Raw genomic sequence first — 20,987 nt, forward strand, 5'->3', positions numbered from 1 at the left:
ATGGACCAGCTGGTCTTTTTCTATCCCTCTATTTTGTATGTTGGAATGTTTGGAGGATAAAAAACTTCCCATTAGACGGGATTACATTTCAAACTAGATCTCAGAAGTGAAAAGAAGTGTTGGATCCCACTGTATCAGTCACTCAACTGCACAAAACAGGGACTGATCATGCATGTGCACATCTGTCAACTCACACATGTGCTAATGGGCCGATTCCCCGCTTGAACCCCTCCATTTCACACATATATGATCAGAACTTCTTCATGCATGCGCACCCGCTTTTTAAAATTCCATCACTGGAAAGCCAGACAATTTCAGACCATCCTTCATTTCTCAAAATGACTGCCAAAACCAGATGGGTAGCTACCCTACTAATTCCACCCTCCACAGACATTTCAGCATTATTATTAACTATAGTCATAGATTTATCTTGGGGGCATAACAGTGAGGGACGTGATGGGGTGAATTTGTATGTTGGTGTTTGCTCCGTTTTTCCAGGATTTCCATGGCTCTTCTGAAGGTATGGCAGATGAGCAGGAGAACCCTCACTGAAATTCACCCCCTATTCCGATCAGTATGGAGAATTTCAGTGCTTCATTGGCTGCTACTTGCAGTCTAGAACATCCACCATAGCTTTCTAAAATAGTACTTGGAATTTTAATTTTGAAATCAGACTGATTTTCTGTGATAATAAATGAACAGAGACAGGTCAGTCTGAATACAAAATTGACACAATAGAGAAGGCTCCCTGAGCAGTAAAGTTAGTCAGTAGGAAGCAATAAAATGGCTGGCTTCCAGCACTGTAAGGAGATCATTACACTGTGAGCAAAACAAAGGTTTCATGTAGGAATTAAAAACACAATGAATTGGCTTGGAAAAGTGCCTTGAAACTCAGGTAGAACTGCCAAGCTTGTAGTACATGATTGTCAATCACATAGAGACTATAAAAAGTCGATGCATCTAGAAATTTTAGGATTGTAATACTTTGCAAGCTTCCTTTCATTCCAGGAGAGAGAAAAGAACAATTAGAAAGAGCTATATTGAAAGCACAATACACTTTTGCAAAGATAACATTTGGTTTTCTTGTTATATTGAGAGGGCAAGGTATCAAGAACAAGAGACATTCATCTTCAAATGCTATGGTACAACACTGGGTCTGCGTGCTTTTCTGCGCCATGTGGGTGGCATTATTCCAGTAAAGCAACAGCCATGTATTGTCTCTACCTGGCACTTACTCCTACACCCATCTGAATGTTGACACAAATGTGCTGATCATAGAGGTCAATTGGATAAATTTCTTTCCAATCCGATTCTTACATTTATTCAGCAGTTAAAAATGAATGAAATTGTTCATAATAATGGGGAGCCGATCTTGAGTCCAGAAGTTTCACCCCCTCCAATTTTCTCCCCGTTTCTCCTGAAGGAACTGATTTGTGCTGGGGCAGCTCTCCAGTACCTCACCTAAGTGGTCATTCTCTATGTTTCGGCCTACACAGTGAGTGTTGGCAGATTATTGGTGCATGGAAGGCATTGCAATCAAGCTGATCCTTTCCTTACTCAACAGCTCCACCTGCTTTTCAGCAGGCATCGCTGGACAGGAATCCTGGCTATTTTTTAACCTCCTTAGTCCAAACTATTGTGGGCAAATGCAGTAACCCCACTACTGCTCTGGGCTGCGATCAGCTAATTCAGCACAGACCAGGGATTGAATCTAAGACCTTCTCAGTCTGAACAGCTCAATAGCACACCGTGCAGTGCTCTGAGCCATCAGGGTGCTTGAGTTAAAAGTTTTATTGACTAAACTGTAATTATTTTTTCTTTCTCTCTTGTTTTTAGTTTTGTAATCTGTCTGAATATTGGTGTTTATAAATGAAAGCAATTTTATTTCTAAGAAAGTTAGTCACCATGCAGCTACTATGGAAGGTGCCATCCAGACATGACCTTCAAATGTGGGTCTCTCTCTTGAACTGTGGAAAAATTAAACCCTGTACCCGACTAATTGTTGATTTGCTAGAATGTTCGAATGTCAAATTGTAACCAGAATTAAAATGTAGCAATGGATGCTGGCGTCACTTTTCTGCAGAGTTAGCCTTCAAAAGGTATATTTTATAGATCTCACAAACATAAAAGATCGCAAATAACTCATTGTGTTATACACAAGCCTTCTTACAGATACATCACAAAGTCTAATGTTTACATTTACAGCCATGAAATGTAGGGATGCTGCCTGGTTGGCTTTGGAACTGTTTGATTATGCAGACATTAGTGTTATTAGATTTTCAGTGAATTTTCATCATCGGTAGAGCAAATATCTGAAACCACAATCCTGATCTCTTTCCCTTTCCAGTTATGAATTTGGTAAAGGACAAGGAGCACTCAGAAAAAGCTTTTATCTAGTGATGCATATGGCCATGCAGAGGCCTGTTTGCTGATGGCTGCATTACATTTAGAAAGAAAAATGACCACTATTTATTGAGCAATAAGCAAACTCTTAATGCAGGAGTTGCAATAACCAAAGCACATTTCCATTTGAAACTGTTGTAAGATAAGACAATTTATTTTTCTAAAGTTATAATCATTTTGGTGGTTGAAATTGCAATTAGGCTAAGAGCATTGGCAGTCCTAAAAAAAACAAGCTGAAATAAGTTGAAATATTTAGAAAAGAATGTGTTAAAGTAGGCCAATGTTGAGGACAAAAGTAGGGCCTTGTATGCAAAACAGTGAGTGGGAGGGGGTTGTAATACAAAAGTATGAATGGGGTGATAATGTTGACTGCTCTCACTGACTGACAGCTCTGCCATGGAATGTTAAAAATACACTCAAAGCCTTTCCTTGTAGATCAGTAACACTTTATACCAGCTTCTGTCTGAAACATACTGAGACACAAATGTTACTTAAAAATGGACTATTAAAGCTTCCATCACAAGGTTTTGGAACAGAAATTACTCGGTGGTCGTCTCTGCGGCTAAAAGGCCAGATACTATCTTTTTTGTTTTGTGTTTTTGTCATTCTGTGCAACTTTCTACATAAAAATATAGTTTAATGTGGAAAACTAGTGCTTCTTTTATCTAGAATTTACATTTACAAGCAACAAATCCCTAAAACCCTCTTTACATATAGTATACCAGAATCCACACTCAATTTCTCAACAATCCAGACAAGGCTTTTGTTTATATCTTTTTTTCTCCCACATCTTTTCCCAATATATATTTTCATACATATATATTGGAAATGTTAAATTCTTAAAAACATTAAAAATAAAATTACAAGACCCAACAAAAAAAAATGAAAAAAAAAATACACACAGAAACAGTTAAGCCTAGTAGGCCGAACACTCTTAAATTATATCCAATCCACGAACAGAAGGAATAATACTGTGAAATCACGATTCTAGTTTTAAAACAGCATTAACCAGCATCTGATTGTTAAAACTTACCCCCAAAACAGATAAAAGTAGAACAACTTAACTTTTGTACATTTTCTGACCGGTCCCACAAAGCTCCAAAGTCAGGTGCAGTATTTACATTCTTTAATCGGTAATGGTGAAAAAGAATCTATTTAAGTGCAGGACATTCCTAGTGTTGCAGTAGTGATTTTTTTTTCATTTAGAAGTCTCAAATTTACACGATGTGTGTCTTTGTCTGAAGAGAGCTTCGTTCCAAGCGCGGTGGCACGTGCCAGCCGCCACCGTCACTTGGGGATGGCCGAAGAGTCCGGGTTAAAGAGCTCCTTGTAGAGAGGAGGGAACAGGCTGTTAGCTGTCTCTGGGTGCAACAGCTTGAATGCTTGGAGCTTGTCAGTGTGCAGGTTGCAAAGTGCAGTTAAAGTTGGTAACCTGGAGATCAGCTGAAAGAAGAAACAAAAAAAAACAACCTTAAATTCCATTACAAACAATGGTCCTTTCACCCCATTTTGATGGTGCCAGCATAAATCCTGACAGTAAACCTGGGCTAGCATGGCTGGCCACCTTTTTAAAATTGAGATTATCAGAAGGAAGGAAAAGGAGCATAATGCAGGGACGCAACCAAGGGTGAGAAAAGCAGGAGAGAAGACAAAATAAATTTAGCAGTGGATAGGTTCAAAGTGCAATATTCTCCTGGCTTCCAACAAGCCTTGCCTTGCTTGCATTGGCATCTTTCAATCTCAGCAGTATTTGAGAGAGCGGCCCTGACCTCGGTGAGTCCGAGAGGCCAGAGAGTTCGGTGAGTTCAGCAGGCCAGGAGTCCGAGGAGGAGGAGGGCCGGAGGTAGGCGATGAGTTTACTTCTGGCGAGGAGCTCACAGCCCTCGTCCGGGCAGATAAGTGATTGGTTGTTTGATTGGTAAGTATCGCTCTCTCTTTTTCTTTTTAATTAGATTTTAATTAGATAAGTCTAATTAGAGGGATGACAGGGTGGCTCAGTCCTGTGGAGTGCATGTCCTGCAGCATATGGGAAGTCCTGGATGCTTCACGCAGCCTAGACAACCATGTGTGCAGGAGGTGTCTCCAGCTTCAACTACTTGAGCTCCGCGTTTTGGAGCTTGAGCAGTGGCTGGAGTCAATACGGTGCATCCGCGAGGCTGAGAGCTACATGGATAGTATATTTCAGGAGGTGGTCACACTGCAGCTTAAAAGCATGCAGGTAAAAGGGAAGTGGGTGACCACCAGACAGAGTAAGAATGCTAGGCAGGTAGTGCAGGAGTCCCCTCATGAATCCATCCTGCTTTCCAACCGATATTCCCTTCTGATCACCGGTGAGGGCGATGGTGCCTCTGGGGAGTGCAGCCAGAGCCAAGTCCAAGGCACCATGGGTGGCTCTGATGCACAGGGGGGCTGGGATAAAGAATAAAACAGGTGTAGTGGTAGGGGATTCAATAGTTAGGGGAATAAAGAGGTGTTTCTGCGGCCGTAGACATGACTCCAGGATGGTATGGTGCCTCCCTAGTGCCAGGGTCAAGGATGTCACAGAGCGGATGCAGGGAATTCTGGGGGGAGAGGGTAAACAGCTAGAGGCTGTGGTCCATATCGGGACCAATGACATAGGTAGAAAGAGGGATGAGGTCCTGCTGGCAGAACTTAGGGAGCTAGGAGAAAAATTAAAGGGTAGGACCTCAAAGGTAGTAATCTCTGGGTTACTACCAGTGCCACGTGCTAATGAGTATAAGAATAGAAAGATGGAGAGGATGAACGCATGGCTGGAGAGTTGGTGTAGGAGGGAGGGCTTTAAATTCCTGAGGCATTGGGACCGTTTCTGGGGACGATGATACATGTACAAACCGGACGGGTTGCACCTCAACAGCGCTGGGACCAATATCCTCACAGGGAGTTTTGCTAATGCTGTTGGGGAGAGTTTAATCTAGGTTGGCAGGGGGTTGGGAATCTGAGAACAAATTTAATCGGGAAGGAAGTAAAGCTGAAATTGGATAGCGCAAATTTGGAACGTGAATCTGTAAGACAGAGGAAACAAGGGTTAGTAAGTAATAATCAAAGAGGTCTTCCTGTGCTGAATGCTTTATACTTTAATGCAGGGAGTATAGCAAATAAGGCGGATGAGCTGAGAGCACAGGTAAAACTTGGGAGTATAACATTATAGCCATTGTAGAGACATGGCTGAAAGAGGGGCAGGTTTGGCAGCTCAATATTCCTGGTTACAGGATTTGTAGACAAGACAGAGAGGGGGGTAAAAAGGGGGGGGGTCGCAGTAGTGATTAAAGAAATTATTACAGCTGTGAGGAGTGATGATATGTTAGAGAGATAATCAAATGAGGCCATATGGGTCGATTTGAAAAATAAAAAAGGGGCAATCACACTGCTGGGCATGTATTATAGGCCCCCAAACAGTAGGAGGGAGAGAGAAGAGCAAATAGGTAGGCAAATTTCTGTGGTCCAAAAACCATAGTGCAGTAATAGTAGGAGATTTTAACTATCCTAATATTGATTGGGACAAATATAGTGTGAAGGGTTTAGAGGATGTGGAATTCTTAAAATGCATTCAAGAGAACTTTTTTAGTCAGTATGTAACAAGCCCAACATGAGAGGGGGCGGTTTTGGGTTTAGTTTTGGGGACTGAAGCTGGGCCGGCGGAAGGGGTATTAGTGGGAAAGCACTTGGGTGCCAGTGACCATAATTCAGTCAGATTCAAGTTAGTTATGGATAAGGACAAGGATAGACCAGGAATAAAAGTCCCAAATTGGGGAAAAGCTAACTTTGCTAAGTTGAGGAGTGATTTGGCCACAGTGGACGGAAACAGCTAGTTGTAGGTAAATCAGTGTTGGAACAGTGGGAGGCATTCAAGGAAGCGATCTGGAAGGCTCAGGCCAAACATGTGCCCTGAAAGAAAAAGGGTGGGAATAACAAATCTAGAGCCCCCTGGATGGCTATGGACTTACAGGGGAGCATAAAGAAAAAAACGGAAGCATGTGTCATATACCGATGGCTAAATACTGTAGAATCTTTGGAGGAATATAGAAAATTCAGAGGTAAAATTAAAAAGGTTATTAGGAATGCTAAGAGAGATTATGAAAAATTCTTGGCTAGTAAAATTAAGGAAAACCCAAAGATGTTCTATAAATATATTAAGAGCAAGTCGATAACTAAAGAAAGGATAGGGCCTATTAGTGACCATGAGGGTAATCTTTGTGTGGCGGCAGAAGATATTGGTTTGGTTCTTAATGAATACTTTGCATCTGTTTTCACATGGAAAAGGGCAATGCAGATACTGCTATCGAGGAGGAGTGTGAAATTCTGGATGAAATAAACATAGTGAGAGAGGTGGTAATAAAGGGTTTAGTAGCTTTGAAAGTAGATAAGTTCCCAGGCCCGGATGAAATACATCCCAGGCTGTTGAGCAAAGTAAAAGAGGAAATAGCAGAGGCCTTGACCATCATTTTCCAGTCCTCTTTGGATTTGGGCATGGTGCCAGAGGATTGGAGGACTGCTAATGTAGTACCCTTATTTAAGAAGGGAGAAAGGGATAGGCCAGGTAATTACAGGCTTGTCAGCCTAACCTCAGTGGTGGGAAAATTACTGGGAAAAAACCCTGAAAGACAGGATAAATCTACGTTTAGAAAGACAAGGATTAATTAGGGACAGTCGGCATGGATTTGTTAAGGGAAGATTGTGTTTGACTAACCTGATTGAATTTTTTGAGGAGGTAACCAGGAGGGTCGATGAGGGTAGTACATACATTGTAGTGTATATGGACTTTAGCAAAGCTTTTGATAAGGTCCCACATAATAGACTGGTCATGAAGGTTAAAGCCCATGGGCTCCAGGGCAAAGTGGCAAGTTGGATCCAAAATTGGCAGAGATAGGAAGCAATGGGTAATGATTGATGGTTGTTTTTGTGACTGGAAGGATGTTTCCAGTGGGGTTCTGCAGGGCTCAGTGCTGGGTCCCTTGCTTTTTGTGGTATATATCAATGATTTATACTGGGCCTCTGGCGAAGACTGGACCTCCAGTAGTGACTGGGCTTCCTGCAGCCTCATGCGACCTCCTGCGATGACTGGGCCTCCTGTGGCCTCCTGCTGTGATTGGACCTCTGGAAGTGACGACCTGGACCTGGCTATCGGACCTCCACTCTCCACCCCCTCCCGCTCCAGCAGCGATTGGAACACCTCCAGCGACGGCAGATGGGCCTCTCCCCCACGACGGAGTCTGGGCTTCCTCGACCACAGCTGGACCTCCTGCGGTGAAAGGCGACCTCCTCCTCAACGGCGACCGGGTCCTCCTCTCCTATGACGGCGATTGGCCTCCCCTCTTCCTTCAGCGACGACTGGAGCTCTCCTTCCCCATTGGTGACCCGGCCTCTTCCCCTCCTCCAACACGTGGTGAGTACCATGGCTGTGACCTCCCTGCCCTCCCACCCTGAACCCCAGTGGGCCACTGACCCTCCCAATGCCTGCCCCCAACCAGGCCTTGGACCACCCAGCGCTGAGCCTGCGGCCAACATCTCGCCGTAGGAAACTAGGCCCATATAGCAGTGCCTGGTCTCCAGTCGACTTGGAGCCCCTTGCCACTGGATCAAGACCTTGCTCAGCTAAGCCCATGTGGTAGCCGGTGTGCAGCGACCACCCCACGTTAAAATAACTCAAGCACAGGCATCTTCCACTCTTCTAACATGAAGTTCTGGACAAAGAACATCAGGACCCTCATGGACAACTCCAACAGCGACAGGTCGGAACGCCGCACCACCATTGTTGCCCAGGAACTTAGACGCTTTGATATTGCCGCCCTAACCAAGACCCGGCAGGCAGGGGAAAGCCAGCTCAAGGAACAAGGTGGAGGTTATAACTTCTTCTGGAAAGGGAAACCAGAGGAAGAACGCTGCCCACGGAGTTGGCTTCGCCATCAAAAATGAACTGGTCAACCACCTCAAAGACTCCCTCTGCAGGGCTAACGAACACCTCATGATTCTTCGATTCAGCCTATCCTGGAACCAGTGCGCCACAGTCATCAGTGCATACACCCCGACATTTGATGCAACTGATGAGGCCAAAGAGGGTTTTTACTCCAACCTTGAAAAATCCCTGTCCTGCGTCCTCACGGGCGACAAGCTGATCCTCCTCGTGACTTCAATGCCAGGGTCATCAAGGACACAGACCTCTGGGGTGGAGTGATTGGCAGAGAGGGGTAGGGAAAGCCAACTCCAGCAGTACCTTACTCCTGACAAAATGTCTAGAGCATGAACTTGTCATCACCAACACCTTGTTCTGCCAGAGGGACAAATACAAGGCATCGTGGCAACACCCTCGCTCCAAACACTGGCACCTGCTTGACTATGTCATCATCTGAGCCAGGAATCACAAAGATGTGCGCATCACCTGTGCCATGACAGGAGCTGACAACTACTGGACGGACCACTGTCTAATCCGATCCATCATTGACATCAACATAGCCCCAAAGCAGAGGGGGCAGCAGAAGCAGTGCCACAAAAAAGTCAATGCCAGGGCACTTAAGGACACAGCTAAGAGAGCCCTATACAGTCAGCGCCTCACAGCTAACCTGGCGTGCCTTGATGACCACGAGACGCAGAATGCCCACAGTGCTTGGTCTGCCCTCCAGGCCTCCATAACCAGTTCCTGCAAAGAGACGCTCGGTTAGTCAAACAGGAAACACCAGGACTGATTTGATGAGAATGATCAGGAGATCCAAGAGCTAATAGATCGCAAGCGCAGGGCATTTCTGAGCCTTAAACAACAGCCCAACTTGGGAGCAGGAAAGCAGCATCACAGATGGCTCAAGGCTAAGGGCCAACAAAAAGTCCTGGACCTAAAGAATAGGTGGTTGATGGAGAAAGCACAGGAGATACAGCAGCTGGCTGAAAGCCATGATGTGTGAGGATTCTTCATCGCAGTCAAGGCCACCTATGGTCCAAATACCCAAGGCCTCACCTCACTGCTGGCCAAGAACGGGGAAACACTTATTAAGGCAGTCAGGGCCCGCTGGAAGGAGCACTTTGAAGATCTCCTCAATCGAGACTCTGCCTTTGACTCGAGTGTTCTCGACTCCATCCCGTAGCATGCTACCCGCCACCACCTCAGTAAGACCCCAACACGACACAAGGTAGAAAAAGCCATGAGACAGCTTAAAAGCAACAAGGCTACGGGTGCAGATGGAATCCCTGCTGAGGCACTGAAGTATGGCGGAGAGGCATTGCTGGCGCGAATACATGATCTCATCTCTCTTATCTGGAGGGAGGAGAGCATGCAGGGAGATCTCAGAGATGCAGTGATCGTGACCATCTTTAAAAAAGGGGACAAGTCCGACTGCGGCAACTATAGAGGAATCTCCTTGCTATCAGCCACTGGGAAATTCATCGCTAGAGTCCTCCTCAACCGTCTTCTTCCTGTGGCCAGGGAGCTCCTCCTGGAGTCACAATGCGGATTTTGTCCCCTACGGGGCACAACGGACATGATTTTTGCAGTGCGACAGCTACAGGAAAAATACATGACCTTCTTCGACCGTACAAAGGCCTTTGACACTGTCAACCGCGAGGGTCTATGGAGCGTCCACCTCCGTTTCGGATGCCCCCAAAAGTTCATCACCATCCTCCGCCTACTCCACGACGACATGCAGGCCGTGATCCTTAACAATGGATCCATCACAGACCCAATCCATGTCCGGACCAGGGTCAAACAGGGCTGCGTCATCGCCCCAACACTCTTCTCAATCTTCCTTGCCGCCATGCTCCACCTCACAGTCAACAAGCTCCCCTTTGGAGTGGAACTAAACTACAGAACTAGTGGGAACCTATTCAACCTTTGCCGTCTCCAGGCCAGGTACAAGACCACCCCAACCTCTGTCATTGAGCTACAGTACGCGGATGACGTCTGCGTCTGCGCACATACAGAGGCTGAACTCCAGGACATAGTCGATGTATTTACTGAGGCATACGAAAGCATGAGTCTCATGCTAAATATCCATAAGACAAAGGTCCTCCACCAGTCTCTCCTCGCGGCCCTGGACAACGTGGACCATTTCCCATATCTCGGGAGCCTCCTATCAACAAGAGCAAGCATTGACAGCGAGATCCAACACCGCCTCCAGTGTGCCAGGGCAGCCTTCGGCCACCTGAGGAAAAGAGTGTGTGAAGACCAGGCCCTCAAAACTGCCTACAAGCTCATGGTCTACAGGGCTGTAGTAATGTTGCGTATGCAATAACTCAAAAGGCTTAGTACCTTGAACTCAATCAGGTCCCACCTGACTACTTTATTAGCTCTCAAAGTGAGGATTAAACATGGATGCTTTCTTTATATACAAGGGCTGCACATGTGTGTCTGTGGCCTAATAACCTTTGACGGTCGCTCCCCCTGGTGGCAGGTAAATCCAGGCATACATATATTACATCATTCCCCCCAAGATCTTGGTATCAGTCCTATTTACAAATTGAGACAGTCCGGGGCTTTCCGCTCCCTAGTTGATCATCTCAGTTCAATTCCAGATCTGGGTGAGCTCTCTGAGTCATTCATGACTTGAGACTGGGTAGCCGATCTAATGGAAGTGTCCATTTCGGGGATTGAAGGTCCAGATCCATTGACAATAGCAGGGTCTTCTGATGGCTGAATATGAATCAGTTGGTCATTGATGATATCTTCTTCAAGCTGTTCCAGTTAGTCTGTGTGCCGCAATTCCGTCTGATCAATGTGCCTCCTGCATGTTTGCCCATTAGTGAGCCTGACATTAAGTACCCTGTTACCCTCCTTGACCGTAACAGTGCCAGTGACCCACTTGGGACCTTGACCATAATTTAGCACATACACAGGATCATCAATAGAGATGTCACGTGACACGGCAGTGTGATCATGATACCACTGCTGATGTTGACGTCGGTTTTCGTCATGATCGTTAAGATCAGGGTGAACAAGCGAGAGCCTGGTCTTGAGACCGCTCTTCATCAACAGTTCAGCAGGGGGGTCCCTGTTAAGCGTGTGAGGTCTTGTCCTGTAACTAAGCAGTATGTGTGACAAGCGAGTCTGCAAAGAACCGCGAGTTACGCATTTCAGGCTCTGCTTGATGGTTTGGATGGCCTGCTCCGCTTGACCATTGGACGCGGGTTTGAATGCTGCTGACCTTACATGCTTGATACCATTGAGTCTCATAAACTCTTGAAACTCCAAACTCGTGAAGCACGATCCGTTGTCACTCACAACGATGTCGGGCAGACCATGAGTGGCGAACATGGCACGAAGGCTCTCAATGGTGGCTGTGGATGTGCTGGATGACATGATTACACATTCTATCCATTTGGAATACGCATCCACCACCAAAATATTTTGCCTACGAAAGGGCCCGTATAGTTGATATGGATCCTTGACCATGGTTTGGAGAGCCACGACCACAGATTCAGCAGAGATTCCACTGGTGCATTGCTTAACTGCATGCAAGTATTGCACTGATGCACACATGACTCCAAATCAGAGTCAATGCCAGGCCACTAAACGTGAGACCTGGCAATGGCCTTCATCATCACAATACCGGGATGGGTACTGTGTAAATCCCGTACAAATCTCTCCCTGCCTTTCTTGGGCGTAACAACACAATTACTCCATAGCAAACAATCAGATTGAATGGAGAGTTCGTCTTTGCGACAGTTGTAAGGTTTGGTCTCATCACAGACTGCCCTGGGAATGGCCGACCAATCACCACTAAGGACACAACGTTTTACAACCAATAAGATCAGATCCTGGCTGGTCCAGGTCCTAACTTGTTGAGCAGTGACAGGCGACCCTTCACTCTCAAAGGCATCCATGACCAACAGTAGGTCTGCGGGCTGTGGCGTTTCCACCTCCGGCGTGGGCAATGGTAAACGGCTCAATGCATCGGCACAATTCTCGGTGCCAGGTCTATGGCGAATGACATAATCTAGGCAGATAATGTCAGCGCCCACCTCTGGATGCGAGACAACGCATTGGTATTGATACCTCTATGCTCTGAAAACAAAGGTATCAGCGGCTTGTGATTGTTTTCAAGCTCGAAACGAAGCCCAAACAGATACTGGTGCATCTTTTTAAGCCCATATATGCAGGCTAAAGCTTCTTTCTCTACCATGCTGTAGGCTCTTTCCACTTGAGACATGCTTCTCGACACGTACGCAACGGGTTGTAGTTTGCCCGACTAATTGGATTGTTGGAGCATGCAACCAACCCCATATGATGAAGCATCACAGACCAATACTAAATGATTGCACGGGTCATAATGTAGCAGCAATTTGTTGGAAGAAAGCAGATTTCTAGCCTTCTCGAAGGCCCTGTCTTGAGATACACCCCAAACCCAGTTGTCGCCTTTTCTGAGCAGCATGTGCAGTGGCTCTAATAACATGCTCAATTTAGGTAAGAAATTACCGAAGTAGTTGAGAAGACCAAGGAACGAACGCAGCTCCATCACATTCTGGGGTCTGGGTGCATTTTTGATGGCCACATTTTTCAAGTCCGTAGGCCTGATGCCGTCTGCAGCAATCTTCCTTCCCAGGAATTCGACTTCCAGTGCCATAAAGATGCACTTTGAACGTTTCAGTCTGAGCCCCACTTTGTCCAGATGACGTAGAACCTCTTCCAGGTTGTGCAGGTGTTCGGCTGTGTCACGACCTGTGACCAGAATGTCATCTTGGAACACCACGGTTCTAGGGACGGACTTCAGTAAACTCTCCATGTTCCTCTGAAATATGGCTGTAGCCGAGCGAATTCCGAAAGGACACCTGTTGTAAACAAACAGCCCTTTATGCATATTGATGCACGTAAGTTTCTTCGACGATCCGACAAGCTCCTGTGTCAAATAGGCCGACATCAGATCCAATTTGGTGAATGACTTTCCCCCGGCTAGCTTTGTAAACAGGTCATCAGTCCTTGGTAATGAGTACTGATCCTACTTTGAAACTCGGTTGATCGTAACCTTGTAGTCTCCACAAATCCTGACAGTGCCATCACTCTTCAGCACAGGAACAATGGGACTAGCCCATTCATTAAATTTGACCGGTGAAATGACCCCTTCACATTGGAGTCTGTCCAATTCAATTTCGACCTTCCTCCTCATCATGTGATGGATGGGTCTTGCATCCGAGTCCAGGTGGATCTGCACCTTAGCTCCCGTGAAGTTGCTGATGCCTGGTTCCAACAGCGAGGGAAATTTGCTCAGCACTTGAGCACACAAAGCGTCATTCCCCGATGACAAAGCTTTAATATCGTTCCAGTTCCACTTTATTTTTTCGAGCCAACTCTTGCCGAACAGCGTTAGACCATTGCCTGGAACGATCCACAGCGATAGATCATAAACTGCCCCATCGTGCGACACCTTGACTGCTGCACTGCCAATCACTGGTATGAGCTCTTTGATGTCGGTACGCAATTTTGCAATTACTGGACTCAGCTTAGGTTTCACGGCCTTGGTGTCCCACAGCTTTTCGAAAGTCCACTGGCTCATAATTGACTGACTCGCATCCATATCGAACTCCATAGATACCGGCACGCCGTTCAATTTTACTTCAATCATTATCGGTTGGCTCTTTGTCAGGAATGAACATAGACTATACACTTCCTTCTCAGGGAGCATTGCCGGATTCACTTCGGATCGGTCATCATCATCCATGTGGTGTGTCGCAGCACGCTTGCTGAGCTGCGAACACATCCGCTAAAGGTGCCCCATTTTCGCACAGCCTCTACAAATATACTGTCTGAAATGGCTCTGATGAGACTGATGATTGCCCCCACAACGCCAACAGGATGAAATCGAATTCGTGCCTAATGGCGGACTTCAAGCAGCTACAGGTTTCGCAAACACAGTCGGTAGGCCCTGCCAGGTGTAGCTGTGCCAACCGACGACACAATCTGGTGCACAGTACTTGCTGTGGAGTTCCGACTCTGCGAGGATATCTGCTTTGTGCTATTGACTGTGGTCAGGCAAGCCTGGGCGATCGAGATGGCCCTGCTCAGATCCAGCATCTCCGCAGCCAGCAGCTTCCGCAGGATCACCTCGTGGTGTATGCCTATTACAAAGACATCGCGCAGTTCGGCACCAAATTCCGCTATGTCCTGGCCCTCAGAACGTCCATGCTTGTAAAAGCGATATCTCGAGATAATGATGCCTTCTTTAGGTTTGAGATGGTCCCGAATCAGGGCACACAATTCCTCATGGGTCTTTTCCGTTGGACGTACAGGTGAGAGCAGATTCTTTATGAGGCCATAGATTTTTGGACCACAAACAGTGAGGAAAACCGCCCTGCACCTAACTGTGTCAGCTTCTTCATCCATCTTGTTGGCCACGAAGTACTGATCGAGGTGATCTGTAAAATCCTCCCAGTCTTCTCCCTCCACGAATCGCTCCAGGATTCGAATGGTGCTCATTTTTATTGTGTGCATGAAAGTTCGTATTGTGCCTCGTCGCCCAATGTTGCAGGTGCAATAACTTAATAGGCTTAGTACCGTGAACTCAATCAGGTACGACCTGACTATTTTATTAGCTCTCAAAGTGAGGATTAAACATGGAGGCTTTCTTTATATACAAGGGTTGCACGTGTGTGTCTGTGGCCCAATGACCTCCGACAATTGCTCCCCCTGGTGGCAGGTAAACCCAGGCTTACATACATTACAAGTAATACCCGCCCTCCTGTACGGCTCAGAGACATGGACCATGTACAGTAGACACCTCAAGTCACTGGAGAAATACCACCAACAATGTCTCCGCAAGATCCTACAAATCCCCTGGGAGGACAGACGCACCAACATTAACGTCCTCGACCAGGCCAACATCCCCAGCATTGAAGCACTGACTACACTTGATCAGCTCCGCTGGCAGGCCACATAGTTCGTATGCCAGACACGAGACTCCCAAAGCAAGTGCTCTACTCGGAACTCCTTCATGGCAAATGAGCCAAAGGTTCCCTGATAAAGTGCAATATCCTCACTCATACCTGGGAGTCCCTGGCCAAAGACCGTCCTAAGTGGAGGAAGTGCATCCGGGAGAGTACTGAGCACCTCGAGTCTCGCCGAAAGCATGCAGAAATCAAGCGCAGGCAATGGAAAGAGTGTGCGGCAAACCTGCCCCACCCACCTCTTCCCTCAACGACTATCTGTCCCACCTATGACAGAATCTGTGGCTCTTGCATTGGCCTGTTCAACCACCTAAGAACTCATTTTAAGAATGGAAGCAAGTCTTCCTCGATTCCGAGGGATTGCCTATGATGATGAGATTTGAATATACGGAGTATGATTAAGAAGTTTGCAGATAACACTAAAATTGGCTGTATGGTTGATAATGAAGAGGAAAGTTATGGACTACTGGAGAATATCAATCTACTGGTCAGGTGGGCAAAACAGTGGCAAATGGAATTTAATTCGGAAAAGTGTGAGGTAATGCACTCGGGGAGGGCTAATAAGGAAAGGGTATACACATTAAATGGTAGGCCACTTAAAAGTGTAGATGAACAAAGGGACCTTGGAGTCCCTGTCCACAGATGCCTGAAAGTCACAGGCCAGGTGGATAAGGTGGTTAAGAAGGCATACGGAATGCTTGCCTTTATTGGTCGAGGCATAGAATACAAGAGCAGAGAGGTTATGCTTAAATTATATAATACTCTAGTTAGGCCACTGCTGGAATACTGCGTGCAGTTCTGGTCGCCATATTATAGGAAGGACGTGATTGCACTAGAAGAAGAATCTTAGCTATGAGGACAAATTGGATAGGCTGGGTTTGATCTCATTGGAACAGAGGAGGCTGAGAGGAGAACTCATTGAGGTGTATAAAATTTTGAGGGGCCTGGATATAGTGGATAACAAGGGCCTATTTACCTTGGTGGAGGGAATTACAAAGGGGCATAGTTTTAAGGTGGTTGGTGGAAGGTTCAGAGGGGATTTGAGGGGAGGCTTCTTCACGCAGAGGGTTGTGGGGGTCTGGAACTCACTGCCTGGAAGAGTGGTGGATGCAAAAACCCTCACCACATTTAAAAGGTGCTTGGATGGCACTTGATGTGCCGTAACCTGCAGGGTTACAGACCTAGAGTTGGTAAGTGGGATTACACTGGATAACCTCTTGTTGACTGGCGCAGATACGATGGTAAGTACTGCAGGGAATCGAATACGGCCAGGGTGATCTCCTGGACTGCTTTTGATTGCCTGGATGGGTGACAGAGGAATTTTCTCATATTTTTTCCCCCAATTGGCCTGGGTTTTTTTATCTAGGAGATCACATCGCTCCGGTTGGGGTGGAGTGTAGAATGTTGCGGTGCAGTTGTGTGGGGCGGACTGGTTGGGCTGTATAATGTCCTTATACACTACTATAAATTCACACGAGGCACATTCTGCAGACAAGGTCACTCTGTAACCTGAACCTTTATTCACAGGACCAAGAAGTGATGACCCTGCGTGGGACCACCCTTTATTTACCTGGATGACCAAGTGAGGAGTGTCTCCCACAAGTTCACCCCCTGTGGTCAAGGTGTGCATTTCTTAGATGTATACTGTATGCAGTGTTGTTATGAAGGTTACAGTAACATGAAGGTTACATACATGACATCACCTCACCCCCCCGCAACGTCTTATGGGGTCAAAGATTAAGTCTTTCGGGTGGTCGACGCTCTCTCGTGGAGCGCCGCAGTTGGGGGCTCCGGTTGTTGAGCCTTGGTATGCGTCTCTGTCACCTGTGGTGATTCCGGCCAGTCCGGGCTGACCGCAGGGACTGTGCATGCTGCTGAATGTTCTTCTTGCTCGTTCACTGGCGGTGGTGTGGGCAACATCTCATGATCTTCCTCAGGTTTCTCAGTGTCCATGCTGAACCTTTTTTTTTTACTTGGTCCAGATGCTCGCGGCATATCTGTCCATTGTTAAGTCTGACCACTATGACCCTATTCCCCTCTTTGCCAATTACAGTACCCTCAAGCCCCAAAGCATGATTAAGAACAAATACAGGGTCATCGATTTCTATGCATCTCCCCTTTGAGTTACGGTCATGGCACTCATTTTGGGACTGGCACTTGCCCTCAACAATGTCTGACAGGACAGGATAAATGAGGGACAGCCGAGTTTTAAGTGTATGTTTCATGAGTAGTTCCGCGGGCGGGACTCCCGTGAGCGAATGCGGTCGGGACCTATATGCCAGCAGGAGGCGCGATAGGCGGCATTGAAGGGAGGGTCCTTGAATCCGGAGCATGTCCTGTTTTATGATTTGGACTGCACGTTCCGCCTGGCCATTGGAAGCCGGCTTGAACGGTGCCGTCCTGACATGTTTGATGCCATTACCCGACATGAACTCCCGGAATTCATAGCTAGTGAAACACAGGCCGTTGTCGCTAACCAGGATGTCCGGCAAGCCGTGGGTCGCAAAGACCGCACGCAGACTCTCCACAGTGGTGGATGTCGTGCACGAATTCAATATGATGCACTTGATCCATTTCGAGTACGCATCAACAAAAATGAGAAACATTTTTCCCATGAACGGGCCTGGGTAGTCTACGTGAATACGTGACCATAGCCTGGTGGGCCCGGGCCACGGGCTGAATGGGGCCTCTCTGGGGGCATTGCCCAGCTGGGCACACATCGTGCACCTGTGAACACAGTGTTCCAGGTCTGAGTCAATTCCCGGCCACCATACATGTGACCGGGAAATGGCCTTCATTAGCAGGATGCCTGGGTGCTCGCTGTAGAGTTCCCTGATGAATGCTTCCCTTCCCTTCTGGGGCATGACTACCCAGCTGCCCCATAGTAGGCAGTCGGCTTGGATGGAGAGCTCATCCATCCGTTTGTGAAATCGTCTGACCTCCTCGGGGCATGCTCCGTGTGCGGGCGCTCAATCCCCAGTCAGGACACATTTCTTAATCAAGGATAGGAGAGGATCTCTGTTGGTCCAGATTTTGATCTGGCGGGCTGTGATGGGGGAGCCTGCACTGTCAAAGGCTTCAACGGCCATGACCATCTCAGCGCTTTGCTCCGCTGCTCCCTCAGTGGTGGCCAGTGGAAGCCTGCTGAGTGCGTCAGCGCAATTTTCGGTGCCTGGCCGGTGCCATATGGTGTGAGAGCCCATCGCTGTATGCGAGCTGACGCATTGGCATTGACAGCTTTGCTGTCTGACAACAGGGATGTTAACGGTTTGTGGTCCGTTTCTAACTTGAACCTTCTGCCAAAAAGGTACTGGTGCATCTTTTTCACCCCGTAGACACATGCGAGTGCTTCCTTTTCAACCATCCCATATCCCCGTTCTGCTTCGGCGAGCGACCTGGAGGCATAAGCCACAGGTTGGAGTTGGCCCTCGTCATTACTCTGCTGCAATACATTTCTGACAGTCCCCCCCAAAACCAATCACAACCCTTACACAGGAGCACATGTAGCAGCTCCAACAATGTGCTTAAGTTCGGCAGAAAGTTCCCGAAATAGTTCAACAGTCCCAGAAATGAACGCAACTCTGATGTGTTGCCGGGCCTGGGCACACGATGAATCGCCTCCATTTTGGATTCGGTAGGCCGGATCCCGTCAGCGGCAAACCTCCTGCCCAAAAACTCGACCTCTGGGGCCAAAAACACACACTTGGACTTCTTTAGTCGCAGGCCTACCCGGTCCAGTCTGCGTAGCACCTCCTCCAGGTGGTGGAGGTGTTCCTCGGTGTCTCGACCCGTGATAAGGATGTCGTCCTGAAATACGATTGTTCCGGGGATGGATTTGAGTAGGCTTTCCATGTTCCTTTGAAAGATAGCGGCCGCTGATCGAATGCCAAACGGACAGCTGTTGTAGACAAACAGCCCCTTGTGCGTGGTGATGGTGGTCAGTAGCTTGGATTCTTTGGCCAGTTCCTGGGTCATGTAGGCTGAAGTGAGGTCCAACTTGGTGAACAGCTTGCCGGCTGCCAGCATGGCAAAAAGATCCTCCGCTCTCGGAAGAGGGTATTGGTCTTGTAGTGACACACGGTTGATGGTGGCCTTGTAGTCGCCACAGATCCTGACCGAGCCATCCGTTTTTAGGACAGGGACGATGGGGCTTGCCCAGTCGCTGAATTCAACGGGTGAAATTATGCCCTCTCTTAGCAACCTGTCCAACTCACTCTCAATTTTCTCCTGCATCACATACAGCAAAGCTCTGTCGTCCGGGGTGATGCGTATCACTACTTTGGTACCTTTGAAAGTCCAGACACCAGGTTGAAATAGTGACTCAAATTTCTGTAGGACCTGTGAGCGTGAACTTCGCTCCACAGATGAAATGGCCTGCACATCCCCCCATTTCCAGTTCATCTCGGCTAGCCAGCTCCTCCCCAAAAGCGCGGGATCATTTCCCGGGACAATCCAGAGTGGCAGCCGGTTCTCTGATCTATTATGTGTGACCACCAACATTGCACTGCCTAGCACTGGGATGATCTCTTTGGTGTACGTCCGTAATTGCGTGTCAATGCGTTCTAGTTTGGGTCTGCTAGCTCTGAGTGGCCACAGTTTCTCGAATTGTTGGACACTCATAAGTGACTGGCTGCCCCTTGTGTCCAGCTCCATGCGTACCGGGATGCCGTTTAATAGGACTTTCATCATCATAGGTGGCGTTTTGGTATACGAGCTGTGGATGTTTGCCACATGAACCCGCTGAACTTCAGCGTCCATTGCTTTGTCCCAAGCATCAACCTGCCTTGCAAACCCCTCTTCTGGTTCATCTGCCTCGTAAATTAGCCTCGCTGCAGGCTTCCTGCACATTCTGGCTATGTGTCCACTGAAGTTACAATTTCTACAGATAAATTGTTGAAACCTACAGGTTTTTGCAGCATGTCTGCCCCCGCACCTTCAGCATGAGCTGAGATCATTGTGAACAAAAGGGCTGTTGCCAGGCATTCCTCTCTGATTGTCTCTTTGAGTACTCTTGAGCACTCTGTTAATGAGTGTCAATGGCCCCATCCCGGGACGTATTGTCCACCGTGATGGCGTAAATGTCCGTTCAACCTGCCATTGTCTCTGTTGAGGACCCACTCTAGAGTCTGTTGCTGCCTGGGTGCTGTCGAATTGCCCTTGCCTGCCTGCGGGGTTCTGAGACGCGTTTACAATGTTAACTCCCTGATCCATCGCCACGTTGAAAGCAGAGTTGCGCACATATATTATCTTGGTTTCCTCCTCCCCCGCCATGAAGGTCTGAGCCATCAACGCCGCCGCTTCCAAGGTCAAGTCCTTGGTCTCAATTAGCTTTCTGAAAATTCCGGCATGACCAATACCCTCAATAAAGAAATCTCTTAACATCTCCCCCCTGCAAGCGTCTGTGAACTTAGAGGCTGGCCAAGCGCCGAAGGTCTGCAACGAAGTCCGTTATGCTCTGTCCTTCCCTACGTCGGTGTGTATAGAACCAGTGTCGGGCCATGTGTATACTGATCGCCGGTTTGAGGTGCTCACCAATCAGTTTACTGAGCTCTTCAAAGGTTTTGTCCGCCGGCTTCTCGGGTGCGAGCAGGTCTTTCATCAGCGCGTACGTCTTAGGTTCACAGCTGGTCAGTAGATGCGCCATTCGCTTGTCAGCCGCTGCATCTCCCAGCCAGTCCTTCGTGACAAAGCTCTGCTGGAGCCTC

At 47.6% G+C, this 20,987-nt stretch overlaps 1 protein-coding gene across 1 annotated transcript in view; it reads right to left on the reverse strand.

Annotated features, from left to right (window-relative positions):
- Positions 1–3,690: 3,690 nt before the first annotated feature.
- The window catches only part of rorb (RAR-related orphan receptor B), a 93,939-nt gene continuing 76,642 nt past the window's right edge, over positions 3,691–20,987 (reverse strand). The window contains exon 10 of the mRNA XM_070868423.1: positions 3,691–3,846. Coding sequence (XP_070724524.1) covers positions 3,691–3,846 — 156 coding nt within the window. The remainder of the gene's footprint in view (positions 3,847–20,987) is intronic.

The sequence above is a fragment of the Pristiophorus japonicus genome, chromosome 1 (genome assembly GCF_044704955.1).
Source record: "Pristiophorus japonicus isolate sPriJap1 chromosome 1, sPriJap1.hap1, whole genome shotgun sequence".
NCBI classification, from domain to species: domain Eukaryota; kingdom Metazoa; phylum Chordata; class Chondrichthyes; family Pristiophoridae; genus Pristiophorus; species Pristiophorus japonicus.